This window comes from Seriola lalandi, unplaced genomic scaffold (genome assembly GCF_002814215.2).
Source record: "Seriola lalandi dorsalis isolate HSWRI2012SDOR001 ecotype SW California unplaced genomic scaffold, Sedor1 jcf7180002054953, whole genome shotgun sequence".
In the NCBI taxonomy this organism is placed as follows: domain Eukaryota; kingdom Metazoa; phylum Chordata; class Actinopteri; order Carangiformes; family Carangidae; genus Seriola; species Seriola lalandi.
In genome coordinates this window covers 2,032,767-2,047,966 of record NW_019525504.1, presented here as the reverse complement: position 1 = coordinate 2,047,966, position 15,200 = coordinate 2,032,767, and the positions used below count along the sequence as shown (strand labels likewise).

Sequence of the window (15,200 nt, the reverse complement as noted above, 5' to 3'; positions counted from 1 at the left end):
ATCACTTTATCTCCCAACTGCTCATCTTTTGCTTTGAAATGGTGATTTCTCTTGCTCTCGCTCCTCTCCTCTGACCCATGTGTAGCTGCTTCTTAGTGTGGGAGACAAGTAAAGTGGACTTGGCAATCTTGTGGTTTACCACTAGATATCTTTTCCTGGCATAAACAAACAGACAGCACAAGTTCAGAGTGGAGGCTGTTATTGCAGTTAAAGTAATAGTTTACTGAGCCTCACTGCTGTTTAATTTCAAGGGTTGTTACTATTAAAAGTATGGAGACAAGTTTTGTTTTGTTGATCAATCAGCCTCGTGCTTTCATTTATTTCAGACCCACCTCAGCAGTGATGTGAAGTTCGAAGGAAGCATACACGGCCCAAAGTTATCATTATCTGCCTGCTTGTGCAAACACCACATCTGCCAGGTGACAAAATGACACTGAAAATGTGTGTTATATTTGATTGTTGATGGACAATGAAAATGTGAAAAATTGTCTCAACTTTGGTCCAAAACATCAAAGTGCTCATAAAAAAAAAACTCCTCTGCCAAACACCCACCACACATCCTGTTCCATTCTCACACGCATGCACACGCTCCTCCTGAAGATGATGCCATTGATATAATGGGCAGCAGTATAAATCACAGCCTGCGCCAGCCATTTGATCTGAACAAATGTTGTCTCAAGATATGAGAGGAAGGAGCAGACAATAGGAAACCAGTTGGCTCCAGTGTGTGTTTAAGGGTGTAATGAATCATGACTTCATGGTCACAGGAAGTTTCAACATGCAGAATGACAAATACAATTCATATTTATGTTGGGTTTAATTTTATTCCAAGGCAAACAGTTTTTTTTTGTAAAATGTAAATAGATGAATTTAATATGTATACAGCTGTTTGCTTGTTTATTTCTGATTTTCTGTGAATGTAATGTATCTTTCTTACATTTGCACAAAATATTGATTAAAAAAATAAAGCTGCATAATGACAAAATGTCAAGAACCAAAGGAATTGTGAGATGCCATAACATGTTTTACTGTAGTACTTTTGTACATTTGTAGTTATGAGCCTTTGTAATGAGTTACTTTGCCATCGTACTCGGCCCAGACAAACTCCCCCCAGTCCCTCCTGTCTGGTAATCTGTGATCTATAGAAAGCATGCCAAGTGCCATGAAGGGTATTAGGATGACTGAAACTATTGGTTGTGTCATTAGTTACAATACAGTCCATCAGCATTCAGATTTACTCCACAGTACACCAGTAATGTTGTACTGCATCCCCCAGTTACATTCTAGAGGGTGTAATGAAGAATTGTCTCTCCCTGACATTTGCAGGTATTGTATATGAGATTATATTAGCAAAACTATTACTCTGCAACAGTTTTACTTATGGATCATCAAGTTTATAGAATGTCCATCCATGGAAATTAGTATTCAGGTACAGAGGAAGGTGGAGCCTATCCCAGCATGCATCGGGCAGGTGGCAGGGAAACACCCCAGACACGTGGGCTTCCTTAAGATACAATATTTGAAATTCAAATTTGGTTGCGAACATTTTTTTGCATGTAGCATTGATTAATGAGCACTGAAATGAATGAATCTGTGGATGCTCAGTCAAACGACAGTGACAGTTTACTTTAGTGTAGTCTTTTATGTTATCTCCATGACTATGCACACCTCTGGTGTTATCTCTGGGAGACTGACAGGTATGAACAACACACAGTTTGTACTACATCTACAACCATTTCACAACATGGATAATCATTCCATTCCATCAGACAGTAGATGAATTTCATGCCTCTGTCCCAGTGCTCCTCACATTGTATCTGTTAACGTCAGCTGTCCATCCATCACCTTGGAACCATCACAACCCAAACAGAGTCAACCTGTGAACATTGGAACAACCTGTTTGCATGTCTTTGCGTTGATTTGTTTGACAGATGACAAGCAGCTGCACGATTTGCATCCCGGCAGAGTTGCCTTGGAGAAGGAGCCTTCCTTAGACAAGTCACGATATCTGTTATTTCTCTCAGTCACATAAGTGGCTTCGATCATCACCCGAAATAGCAGTGATGCCTAACTCCACACTGTATATTAAATAGCTAAATGTTTCCTTCAATACAGGGAAGACACATGGTTGGTTTCTCACCATATCCACCATTCTACAAATACAGCTAAATTTCTCATTTAATGCAAAGTTATTATACACTGAGAATTACCACTGCTCCTCTGCAGCTCCCCCCAGCTGTACGGCGCTTCAGGGCAAGTTTTAGCTCATTATTTCTGTTTTCTGACCTGCTGTTTTATTGTTTTGGTCCACTCCCTCCGCTCTCATGGTTTTGTTTTTGTCTGCAGCTGGCAGCTGTTCTCAGCAGTAGAGCTTCAAAAGCCCACTATACGCTACCTGCTCAGCACCAATCAGCAGACAGACATGGTTGGCAACTAGCTGGTGAACACACCGGAGCATTACACCACTAAGGAGTCAGATGTTTCCCTCAGTAGCCGGTAAAGAGCAAAACAGAGCTAAAAGAAAGTGAAGATTGGACTCACATTTGGCAGGTGGTCAGGAACAAGACTCATACATAACATACATAACAGTATAATTGAAATGGTTAAAGAACAGTGCCCACCTCACCAGACAAGAGTTGAGTTGCTTAACTGTCAGGCCAGACCAGGAATGGGTGTTCAGCGCCCTGCAGCCAGTGACTGGAGTTTCAGGGAGAGAAAAGCAGAAGGGAGAAGCCTGTTGTCTATCAATGACCTTTGGGAGAGAACCACTCCAATCCCACAGCACAGACCATAGCCCGATCCATCTGGACCCTTTGGCAACAATGAACCCCAGGAATGACACAGAGTCTACGTGAAACTCACACTTCTCCGCCTTTACAAAAAGCTGGTGGCTAAGGAGACGCTGGAGAACTTGCCGAGCATGTTGGATGTATTAAAGGCAGTCTTCCATTCATTCCCTTATTCTCACCAGGGGATAAGCATCCCTAAGATCTTGTCCTTTTTATCCACTAAGAAGAAAACATCACCAGCAGGAGAAGATGAAGGTTGAATGACAATTAAGCACAGGTGAAACTGATTAGTGAGGAGCAGGTAATCGCAGTGGCCGGAAAAACATGAGGGCAGGAAGTGACGTATCCAAAATGATACAAGAGGTGAGTATTTCAAAATAAAACACCAAATAGTGACTGAAACAGTAGAGTTGTGTTTGAAATCACTCACTCATTCTGTCGTCCCTACTCACTATCCAGGGAGTTCTATGTAGAGGACCATATTGTGAGCTCATCTGTAAAATGGAAAAACACTTCCGGACACTGCTCGGGTCATTTTCTCTGCACGGTATTTCTGTTTACTTTTCATGATGCATTATGGGATACTATGAGTCCATTATATAGGGTATAATAATTCTCACTACTGCCTATATAGAGGGTAGTGAGTGATTTCCAGTCACAGCCTTGCATTATACAAACATGACCGTGACAGTCGGACAGGATGTGAGTCAGTTCTGTGTTCACAAACTTGTGTACGTTGCCCTTAAGTGGGCAAAAAAATCAGTTATTGCAGGTTTAAATTCAAGTTACATACAGTCTTTATAGTCCCACTGTTTACTATCTTCTTGCTACACTGTTACTCCACACCAAGAGAGAATTTGGAAAGTTGTCTTCAGACGGAAAGCAATGAGTTTGGGACACCAATCTACCAGAGTAGGACTGAAAATTTCTACAAAGACCATGATGATGATAATTATAATTGTAGTTTTTGACATTCACTCTGAAGTCTATGCTTTTTGTTTTGTTTTTAAATTTTTTCAGACAGTTTTTAACATGCTAGCTTTATAAACACTGAAACCGTAGAACGCCATTAGGTTCTATCTCGAGGCTTCTTTCAACTCTTTGGTTTATGGCCCATGATCAAGTAGTGCTCTCCACACCTCTCCAAAATGTCATCTCCTTCCTCTGCATCTGACCATAAACTTGCCTGGCTCCTGAATGTGGTGGAAAACCTCTGATGATTGTTCTAGCAGACTTCCTTGGGTTAGAGAAATTGAGCTTTTAAACTGATGAGATTTTAAAGTGTCCATACTTAATTAAATTAAATGTATCTCCCTTGACATGTCTCAAATTGCAGCACCAATCATTACTATTTTAACGGCAACTTCTGTAAAGTATGTGAGGACGTCAGGAATCCGATCATTTGTGGTTGAACTACATTTTCCTCAGGTTTCCAATTCAGAGAATAAAATTAGTCCCCACGATGTAGAATCCTCCTGAAAGATTCAGCATTAGCACTCCACATAATTGAGGGTGTTCGAAAAACCAACAGCAGTCAGGTAAAACATTAACTTTTGTTCTGCTGACAAGATACTGCCACCACTTCCTTATTAGTGTAAACAGCTGAACGTGTGTGTGTCCAGATGTCACGCTAATGGCGCAGAGGAGTTTGATCGTTACCCAAGCAACCCATAAATCGGTGCCCAACATCCATGGCAATCTGTCCAATCAGAGTGAGAGCATTGAGGGGAGATGTTTACCTACCCGGTTACTGTCACCCCAAGATACAGCTTCACCAAACATCATCCATTCCTCATGGCTCTAAGGACACTCTAATAGCTGCCTTTAGATACATTTTTGTCTCACTTTTCCTATTCCTTCAATTGGAATGTGTCACAATCTGCATTTTCTTTGAGGAACTGCACATGAGAACGGTGTATTAGATTTTTTAATCCTTTCTGAAGAGATTCACCTCTTTCCTGGGTTTGAACATCGGCATTTTTGCCTTTTCTGGTGCTGGGGGAGGTTGATGGCGAGGTTCCAGTTGGACCGGGTCAAAGTGAGCTGGACAGCTATCTTGACTGTGGCCCACTTCACATACCTGCTGGTCGGGGCCACGATCTTCCAGATAATGGAGCGAGAGGCTGAGAGCAACAACCGCAACCACTTCCAACTGGAAAAGCTGCATTTCTTGGCTAATTACACCTGCCTAGATGGACCAGCCTTGGAGAAGTTTGTTCAGGTTTTCAATCCGTTTCTTCACAGTTCTTTAAGGAATTTATGTTTGATAAATGCAATGGAAAATTCTCAAAGTGTAACAGCAGAATACGCACATTTATAATGTATAACAGCAAAAAAAATTGTCAGCTTCTTTTCATATTCAAGGTAAAATATGCTAAAATATACATGTCAGTCTTTATTAATGTGGCGATGGTGGACAAAAGACCAGTGAAAAGGAGTCAAATCAAATACTGAGAAATTGAAAGATCTATTTTATGATTAGGTTTTATATGATTAGGTTAGGTACATAGCAATAAATGGTTTGACAGTAACCTGACCTAATGAATCAATAACTGTGTGTGTGTGTGTGCGTGTGTGTGCGTGTGTGCGTGTGCATGTGCGTGTGTGTGTGTGTGTGTGTGTGTGTAGGTGATTTTGGATGCCTGGGAAAAGGGAGTGAACCCTTCAGGCAACTCAACAAACCCCAGTAACTGGGATTTTAGTAGCTCCTTCTTTTTTGCAGGCACAGTAGTCACAACTATAGGTGAGCATGTTTATATTCATAACTATAATTCATAATTATATTTCATAACTTGAACTGTCAATTTTTGAGTTGGCCTGCACTGCTGACGACATATCATAATCTGCTTCACAGGCTATGGCAACCTCTCCCCTAGCACTGTGTCTGGTCAGGTGTTTTGCGTGTTTTACGCACTCTGTGGGATCCCACTGAACATAGCCTTCCTCAAACAGCTCGGGAAGTGTCTCATCATCCACCTGGGTCGACTCAAGAGGGGGATGGTCTCAGTTGTTCCTCACAAGGTACTGCAACAGAATCACAGCATCAAACATTGCTAAAAAAAAAAAAAAAAAAAAATGTACTTGCCAGAGAATGATTTGAGATCTGTGTTACAGTTTATGGTAAGGCAGGACCCAGAAGGCAGCCAGCACTAGGGAAACGTGAAAAGTATTTAATAAAAAGAAGAACGTACACAAACAAACTGGTGAACCAACTGAACAGAAAACCGAAGTTATATTATTAAATATTATTAACGTTATAACCGATTCACTTTTATTTACTTCATTTATTTATTTTGCTTTATTTTTTCCCCCTTATCTCTTTAAACTAAATATAACTCTTTCATCCTATGCTTATATATCATTTTTGTTGTATTTGTTTTTAGTATTTCTGCCGTGTTGGTATGGTCTAAACCTTCTATGGTGTTCTGAATAATTGCATAAAGAAAAATTGAAAAAAGTCACACATGTGCTATCATTATTTCATATTTTGTTTTGTCTCACTTGTAAGAGTGGTGTTCTGCCTGTTGAATACACAATAAAAACTGAAGTAATGCCTATGAATGTAATGTGAATGTAGTCTACGGTGTGTTTGTTTTCCTAGCAAACGGTTGAGGCTCTGGCAGTGAGTTTATTCTTCGTCAGCGGCAGCCTGCTGTTCTTGGTCATCCCTCCTCTGCTGTTCAGTTATGTGGAAGGCTGGACGTTTGGCGAGGGCTTCTATTTCGCCTTCATTACACTCAGCACCATTGGTTTTGGAGATTATGTGGTGGGTGAGTAGGAAGAGCAAACAAGCACTAATGTGGTGGAAGAATCCCAGCGGTCACCTCTGTCTAATTAAACACCTTTTTTTTGTTAGCTTTGATACAATAAACATGTTGTAAATTTACAAATCAAATGCACTATGTAAGGGGGGGGGGGGGCATTTGCACACCTCTCAACATTAAAAATAAATGTCTTCTCTCTGCTGGAATCAACGTCACATGTTCTAACAAGGTAATGTGACTTCTTGTAGGGACTGACCCGGGCAAGGAGTACATCTCTCTGTACCGGAGCCTTGCAGGCATATGGATCATTTTCGCCCTGGCTTGGCTCGCTCTTATCCTCAACATGGGAGCCAGAATAATGGAGACTGTGGTTGTGCTTACTCACCCAGGCTTTAAGAAACAGGAAGAGGAAGAGGACGTGTCACCCAGTAAACTGGAGGACACATCAAAGATCTGACAGTGGACTGTAGATGGGACAATCTACATGTAATATTTACTAGGTAGAAGATATTTTGTGTTATTGTTGCTCTGTACATATTATGATTCGCAGTACAACAAGAAAACAGATGTAGCATCATTTTATTTAATAGCAAAACATTTTTTGGTATATTTGCCAGTTTTTTTTTCCTTCTTTCGATGCTTTAAATGCTTTAAATTTATCTTTCGCTTGTCAAGAATTGGTTTAATTTATTACACAGGCTAGAAAAACATTACAGATTTTTATTTGACAACTCTACCTCAGTGAAGCCGGAGGGTCAGTTCAGAGGATCAGGGCCTGGACTTGTTGAAATTATAAGAATTATCTATAGCAGTGGTTCCCAACCTGTGTGCTGTTTAAGAACTACTTTCAGTGTTTTCTTCTTCTTGTATTTAATGCCTATCACAGTGACAAGTCAGTGATGGGAATTTTTTACATCGTCACCAGCCGGACCACATTGTATACTTGTATTGTAATGGGGTCTGATGTGGGCCACCAACATTTTTGAGCTTTATAAGTGAGCCATGAGTCGGAGAAGGTTGGGAGCCGCTGCATGAGCAGTGAGATGTACTAATCAAGCAACTTGCTTGTGCTCACAGTGAAGTGTATGGAAAAACCTTTTAAAGCAACTCACAATCACCACTGTGTGATTTATCACCTGTAGTGTGCTCTGAAAAGGAAGATCCAGTTACACACAAGAATTTATTCTATCTATATTTATTCAAATATATTTCCAAGACATAAATAGGGAGTGAATAATAGGAAATTGACTGAAGAAAAAAGAAAAAGAAAACCAAGCTGGAGCAGGAATGAAGTTTTTCTACTGTTGGACGAGTAAGACGGAGAAAACATAAAATAAAGAGAATTAAGCACCTTAGTGACCAGTGCAGACAATGAGGATGCATGGATAGTGAGCACAAGGAAATTTAATACCAGATTTATTCTTGTTGAAAAAACAAGTGGTGTAACTCTGTACTCAATATCCAAATTATTCATATGTATTCATCATGTCCACTAACACTTTGTACAGTTGTTTGTGCTCACCTCTATTTTTGCTCTGCAGCTGTTAAGGATCTAGTCTGACCCTCCTCCACAGACCTCTGCTCCTAAATTTAAGAGACTTGACAAATAGTTTTCATTCTTAAATCTACAAGAAAGAATAGAGGTGACTTTATCACTTTCATCTTTCTGAAATTTTACTGTTAGCAGTTTGACAAACCTATGGTAAAAGTCCCAGTAAGACATCGTGTGTATGATCAGGTATTACCTCAGGTAGGAACCCTGTAATGTTTTTCCACCCTCAGGTAGAATAGCGAATAACTGCTGAACTATGCTTTGTTGTTTTTTGTACTCTTGTTTATGTATTTATCGTATCTTATCTAACTGCATTGTTAGAATATTCTAATTTCACTGTGCAAGTGTGCACATATGTGTATATTTTGCTTGTGTGTTTGTGTGAGTCCACATCTGCGGCTGTGTAATGATGGTAAACCAGTGAATGGAGCACAGAGGGTCTTAAACAAACTCATTAAACAAGATGGTGATGTGAGGTGACCTGAGAGCACACAGGACTGATCCCTGAAGAGCAGCTGGAACTAACGACTCTGGTCTCTGCCTGTCGGCCATTTTTTAAGTACATTCACTGAAACTGGCTTAAAATGTCGTGAAGAATGAGATGCAAGTATGACTGAAACTGAAAAAAACATCTTTTCTTGATGCAGAAGCTCTTTGTTCTGTGGATTGAGATTGTGCAGTGCTTCTAGAAATACAAACTACTGCAGCTGATCTTGAGTTGGCTGCTGCCATGACTGGACAAAGTCCTTGACCTCATACACAATGGTTCATTTTGGGCAGAACTTACCCACAGTCCACACCTACAGTCCAGCGTTTGCTGGTGTCTCTCCTTCTTTCTGATTTTGTTCCACCAGATTTGCATGACAGGTCATAGGAATGATTCAAACAGTAGCGCAGGTGGAGTTTCATTTGCCTACCATGCAAGGAAAGACGACAAGCCAAGCAGGTAAACGCTCACTCCTCACTGTTCCTGGCTGCAGAGATTGAGACGCTGAGCTTGTCTGGAATCCAAAGTTCTACAGCGGAGCCAAGATGGGAATAAAGGAAATGTTCAGTTTGGCCCGGGTGCCCTCCATCCTCGTGCTCGGGGTGGTTTACGTGGCCTATGTGCTGATCGGCGGGGGGGTTTTCTGGAAGGTGGAAGGAGATCTCGGACAAAAGGACATCAGTGTTTTACTGTTGAACAAAAAAAGGCTGCTCACGACGTACACCTGTCTGAACCAAGACGGCCTGGAGGCAGTGGCTCAGGTGAGGCGCAGAAACATGGGACGCCAAAAGAAACAGATTAATAGAATAGAATTTCTCTGCTTTTTTTTTTTCCATAAACAGTAACAGAGGCAACGCAGTTACATTTTTTTGTCAAGGACATATTAACATGCAAATGTGAGGGGAGCATTTCACAGTAACAGCTGCTAAAGCCCTCTCATCTATGTCTGTAGAGTTGCTTTGGGTTTTACAGAGAGACCATTGTATTTACATCTTAACCACAGTCCTACTCCTTTTGCATTTTTATATTTCCGAATGAGGAAATGTCTTTATCATTAAATACTCAAAGCAAACAGAAGGGATTAACAGCACTGCCACTTGGTGGAAATCCTGACTGGTTTTCATGTGGCAGAGAAGCATCTTCTTCCATGCAAATACCAGCTTCTCCTGCCTTTCAGCAGAGGACACTCTACTTTGCCTATGTATCTTCCCTCGCTTCATTTACACAACAGCAAAGTTGTGTAATCTTCTCCTTGGAAACTGCTGAGTTTATTTATTTATTTATTGATTTATCTATTTATTGATTTATTTTTAAACCTTGAAATAAATCCCACAGACGCCATGTTACGTTGCACAGTTTACAGAGTAAGAGAAACAGCAGGTTGTTGATATTGTTGCCAAGTGATGTGAGCAAGAGACTGAGAGAAACCCTTCAGATTTGCATTGTGGTAGAAGTGAAATCCAAGCAAAGCCATAGAGATGGTGTGCGTGCCTGTTCAGTACACATTAAGGTGGTATGAAGACATGAAATCTAAATTTATTCAAAATAAGACAACATTTAAAACACCAGTGTGGGATTCAGAGGTGTTGCATCATAACTGATACATTTAAAACCTTAGATAACAAGGAGTCTCAGATTGTTACGTATATCTGAGGTGGAATTTCCCACATCGGTGATGTGACTGTCTGACACAGTGCTGAGAAGGTGTTTCTTTATGTCATGCTGTCAACTGTAATGTATTGACCTGAATGGTCTCTCTTTAGGATGTAAAGAAGTTACATAACTGTGAGTCTGACCCAAATCCATGAGAGATGACACTGTTTTATTTGAGCTTGCTCTAGTTCGAGCGCTAGTGTTACCTAGTTTGTAATTTTCATTTGTTTTTTCAGGTTGTTCATGATGCATCAAAGGTGGGCCTTAGTTTGAGAGGCAACTACACCACAGACGGCTTCTGGAAATTCACCAGCTCAGCTGTGTTTGCTGCAACTGTGGTGACAACTATAGGTTAGATATTAACAGATTCTTAAAGCTTCATATTTTCTTCTTCTCCTGTGTTTTATTTGAAGTGTTGACTCATAAGAAGATATATTTGTGGTTTTAAGAACCAAAAACCATCTCAGTGTAGTTTTACATCTCCTCTCTCAGGCCTCTCTCTGGAGCTCTAGTAACAACAGGTCAGTGAGCCAATCAGAAGAGAGGAGGCGCTGAGCTTCTCCTCTGATTGGCTGACTGTTTTATGAGTGATTGAATAAAAATATAGCAAATTTCAGGAAACCAAATCCTGCAAGGTTGGATGGCGGGTCCGGGTGGGTTGGGCATAGGGCATAGCTGAGAGCGGTGACTGCTTTGTTGTGACATCACAAAGTTCCAGGAGTCCTGACGGCTGGTTTTAAGGCTCAGTTTCTGAATACAGGCTGTGTGCATTTCTCTGTGGACTGAGCACTTTGATACTTTCACAGTATTATAATAGATAAATAATATTTATAATTTTGAAGTGGTGCTCCCGTGGCTTAGGGTTTAAGATGCCGACTGTGAACAGCAGCATCCCAGGCTTGAGATTGGCTGGGACTTTTATTGCATCTCTCTCATCCTCATTTCCTGTCATCTCTCCACTGCTGCTATCTTAGTAAAGAAAGTCATAAATTCCCGAAAAATTATTTCAAAATAATATCAAATTTAATTCAGTATTTGCAGTATCATTTCATACAAGAGCTGTTATAATTTATATGTGTCACCACACAGATCACCAATCAAGGCAGCTACTCTTGACATGACTTCCTCTATGTAAGAAAAGTTCCTCCTGTCCAGAGAGCAGCTCTTCCTCTGCTTCCACCACAGTGAGATGAGATGCTAACAACTTACAGTTTTGCAGGTTATGGGAACATTAGTCCTAGTTCAACAACCGGACAGATCTTCTGTGTGTTCTTCGCCGTGTTTGGGATCCCGCTCAACATGGTGGTCCTCAACAGGGTGGGCAAGTACATGCTTGTAATAGAGAGGAACGTTTCCGACTTCCTCGAGGGGAAGACCAGACGGGTGAGGAGATCTTTAATCATCTGGTCTTATATCTAAATATGTTTAAAAGCATTTGTGACTAACATCGCTGCTTCTGTCCGCATCTCACTGCAGAAGTGTACCCGCTTTTTTGTCCACCTGGTGTCTTACCTGTCCGGAGCAGCTCTCTTCTTCATTGTGCCCATGATTGTGTTCCAACAACATGAGGGTTGGACCTACTCCCAGGCCATCTACTACTGCTTCATCACCCTCAGCACTATCGGCTTTGGAGATTATGTGGCAGGTACAGGATTATTACAATATCCTTATATGTTCTTGCATGCACCTTTACTGCATTTTGAATTGTGCATGAAATGAATTTTACAGACAATAATCCAGACAAAGAATACCCAGAGTGGTACAGCGTCCTTATGGCCTCGTGGATCTTCTTCGGCCTGGCCTGGCTGGCCCTGCTTATCAACCACTCCATCGACATCCTGGAGCGGCTCAACGCCCACTTCAAACTGCAGTGGGGTGGACAAAAGCCGGAGGACGAGTCTGGCAACGCAGAGGGCAACAACCCCAACACACAAATGGAGGAGGAAGATGAGATCAAGAAGCCTCCAATAACTCAGTAACCTGCTAAATCAGAAGATTTCAGTGAGTTGACGTAGTTATAGAATAATCTGTCTGTCTGTACATCAGGACCTGGGAAACTGGCAGAAATGATGCAATATGGGTGTGTGTGTGTGTGTGTGTGTGTGTGTGTGTGTGTGTGTGTGTGTGTTATAAGACAGTAAATGTTGAGCGTCTGTGATGATTTAATGTGTCTGTGCTATGGTTGGTCAGTTCTGATCCCACTCTCCTTAAGTGCAGCTAAAATATCGACTCATTTTTGTTGAGTCAGGTTTGTTTGTTTGACAGCAAACAACTTCCACACTGTTTAGTCTCTTATCACTTTGTTTCGTGAACTGTAAACAAGTGACGCTTCTTAATCTACCTGGTTAAAGAAAAAAAAAAGAAACTGTTTGAGATTAGTCTGAGGAAGGATACTGGGGCAACACTTACTTTGGTCTGTCTGTTGCTTCCCCCACCGACCAGAAACCAAGTCGTTTGGCAACTTAGTGGTATTTTACAGTTGACATCAAAGCTACAGAAGGAGCTTTATGCACCAGGTACCTGATGTCTGCAATCAAAATCACAGGCAATTAAAAATACATGTAAATAATGTCATTTGTTTTGCATGATGATGATGTAAATGACACATTCCTTTGCCATCATGGAAGGTATCAAGGTTTTAAATGATCTGGTTAACAACGACTTGTTTAGAAATTGCATTTAAAAGGACAAGAAAACATTTGTTTGTTACTTTTATTACTGTTTTATTTTTGAATACCTGTGATGCAAGTTAAATGGGCTAAGAAAAAATGTTATGCATTTTATTTTATTTAATTCCATTGTAAGATAATGTTAATTATCTCAAGTTTTAAGGTCACTAATTGTCAACCACACTTTCAACACAATATTAACATGCTACAGGTACTGTGTAAATAAATCAAATACTGGGAACATTTCGTTTTAAAAAAGATCATTCAAACTAAACCGAAACCAGAGCAATCCATGTTATTAGATTACCTGTTAAATATTTACCTGTTTGCTTTTATTTTATGTAACAAATGTTAAAACACTGTTACAACAACTTTTTTTAAATTATTATTATTTATTCATGCGCTAGTCGTAGAGTGTTTCAGTAGACTGTAGCTCATCTGTGCCACTCACCTGTGCTGACATTAGTTTTATAGCCACTAGGTGGTGCCACTGCACCCACACTGGAGAAACTAACCAAAAGCAAAGCAGCAAATATAGTGTACCATGTTGAAATCATAGAAACTATTTTGATCTCATCGTCACAGCAAATATACACTTCAGTTAAGAATATAAGAATTCTTCTGCAATAAAGAAATTCCTGTTTGATATCATGTTGTAATTGTTGCATCATTAAATAAATGTGTTCAGTGATAATTTCATTATGTGTTTGTTTTAGCCGTCTACTTCTTTTGACAAAGGCCCAAACCAGACTAGCACAACGCCGGACAGAGGAGCAGTCAAAGGTACAAACGTCTATAGAGGATCGTAAATCAGAGGAAGTCAGGCAACGCTGAGGAGGAGTGAATGACAAAGACAGACGGCAGGCAGCAGGGAAAAGAGAGTGGAAAATGAGAAAGTGCTGGAGCGATGGATTGCAAGACAAGAGAGATGAAGTCAGTGAAAAGAATTAGGAGGGGGATGTTTGAGGGAAAGTGCAAAATTCCAGACAGCAGAGTAAGGCAGTAAAACTTTTTTTTTTTTTTTCTCTCTATGGATAATAAGGAAGGATGAAGGGAAATAGAGTGAGAGTGACAGGAGTGTGACCATTGTACAACAAAATGCCACATGCCTGTTTGGCCACGGTTCAATGAGGACTCAGTATGTGTGAGAGGACCGGTGCCTCTCACTTGCTCCTGTCTAATCAGCCGGGGGTTTAGCTTGCATACTGTCCACAGCGGGACAACACTCTGAAATTGAGGTGCTGACTGTGTGTGTGCTTTGGGTTTCAGGCCCATCATCATCATCATCATCATCATCATCATCATCATCATCATCATCATCATCATCTATCGTTATTTGATTTACACAAGGAATATTGTCTCGAAGCTGCAGTTCAGATGTACTTAAAGTCAAACTGCAGGTATTTTCCATTACCACATACGTTGTGCTGTCTTAAAGACCAATACTGGAAACCAGTGGAAGTCTGAGAGCGTGTGTGTGATGTGTTTACTCTCTGGATCTATAGTGGGTAAAGGTAAGTTTGTAGTGGCTCACAAATGGGTTAGCAGTCACCCAGGTTTAGATTCAGTTTCATTTACCAGAAATACTGACATTTTAACCACAATCACAGTGTTTCCTCACCATGACCACATGGATTTAGCTGCCTGACCTGAACCATAACCATATTTTTGTTATGGTCAAAAACATGAAAAGCTCAAAACTATCAGTGAATTAATCCTAAAAACACATCGATGAGCCACACTGTCACACTATATGACATGTTTGGGTTTTTTTCATTATAATGAATCTGGGTGGTGTGTTTAGTTCGAGTCAATCCTACATACACCATCTTGTGCTGCAAAGCGTATTAATCCGCAGAAGAAACTAGTCCCCACAACTCTCCTTCTGCTTGAGTAATCTTTGCCAACCTTTGCTGGTATATTACCCAGTGCACAGATACAGTAGCTTTTAAACACCTTCAGATCGGTGTTATGTTGTGCCATATGCCATGTTTCTAATTTCAGCCTGCCAGTTTCTAGTGTTTTAGTTTGGTATGATATGGAGTACATGTCTGTCTTTTTTATTGATTAATCTGCTGATTATTTTTTCAATTAATCAATGAGATTTAGCTTGAAAAAGGATGGAAATGATTAGTCGACTTATCGATTAATCAGCTAATCATTGCAGCTCTAGTGTTGATAGTGGGCAGCTGTGGTTCAGGAGTCATAAAGAGAGTCGTCCACTAATCGGAAGGTCGTTGGTTCGACTCCAGCTCTCTGTCTTTGGGTTGAAGACCAACCCAAAAT

General features: G+C 40.5%; 3 protein-coding genes across 3 annotated transcripts in view; all 3 read left to right on the top strand.

The window, feature by feature from the left end:
- Positions 1-869, top strand: part of kif6 (kinesin family member 6) — a 55,103-nt gene extending 54,234 nt beyond the window's left edge. The window contains exon 23 of the mRNA XM_023394725.2: positions 327-869. Within this exon, the coding sequence (XP_023250493.1) occupies positions 327-343 (17 nt within the window). The 3' untranslated portion in view covers positions 344-869. The remainder of the gene's footprint in view (positions 1-326) is intronic.
- A 3,898-nt stretch (positions 870-4,767) lies between these two features.
- LOC111645520 (potassium channel, subfamily K, member 16-like) lies at positions 4,768-7,044 on the top strand. Its single transcript, XM_023394762.2, has 5 exons — positions 4,768-5,010; positions 5,418-5,532; positions 5,644-5,810; positions 6,391-6,559; positions 6,802-7,044. The coding sequence occupies exons 1-5, from the start codon at positions 4,798-4,800 to the stop codon at positions 7,008-7,010; spliced, it is 873 nt and encodes a 290-aa protein (XP_023250530.1). The 5' UTR covers positions 4,768-4,797; the 3' UTR covers positions 7,011-7,044.
- A 1,952-nt stretch (positions 7,045-8,996) lies between these two features.
- On the top strand, positions 8,997-13,613 carry LOC111645500 (potassium channel subfamily K member 17-like). Its single transcript, XM_023394732.2, has 5 exons — positions 8,997-9,353; positions 10,482-10,596; positions 11,465-11,628; positions 11,722-11,890; positions 11,974-13,613. Exons 1-5 carry the CDS (start codon positions 9,138-9,140, stop codon positions 12,222-12,224), a joined length of 915 nt encoding a protein of 304 aa, XP_023250500.1. The 5' UTR covers positions 8,997-9,137; the 3' UTR covers positions 12,225-13,613.
- Positions 13,614-15,200: the final 1,587 nt, after the last annotated feature.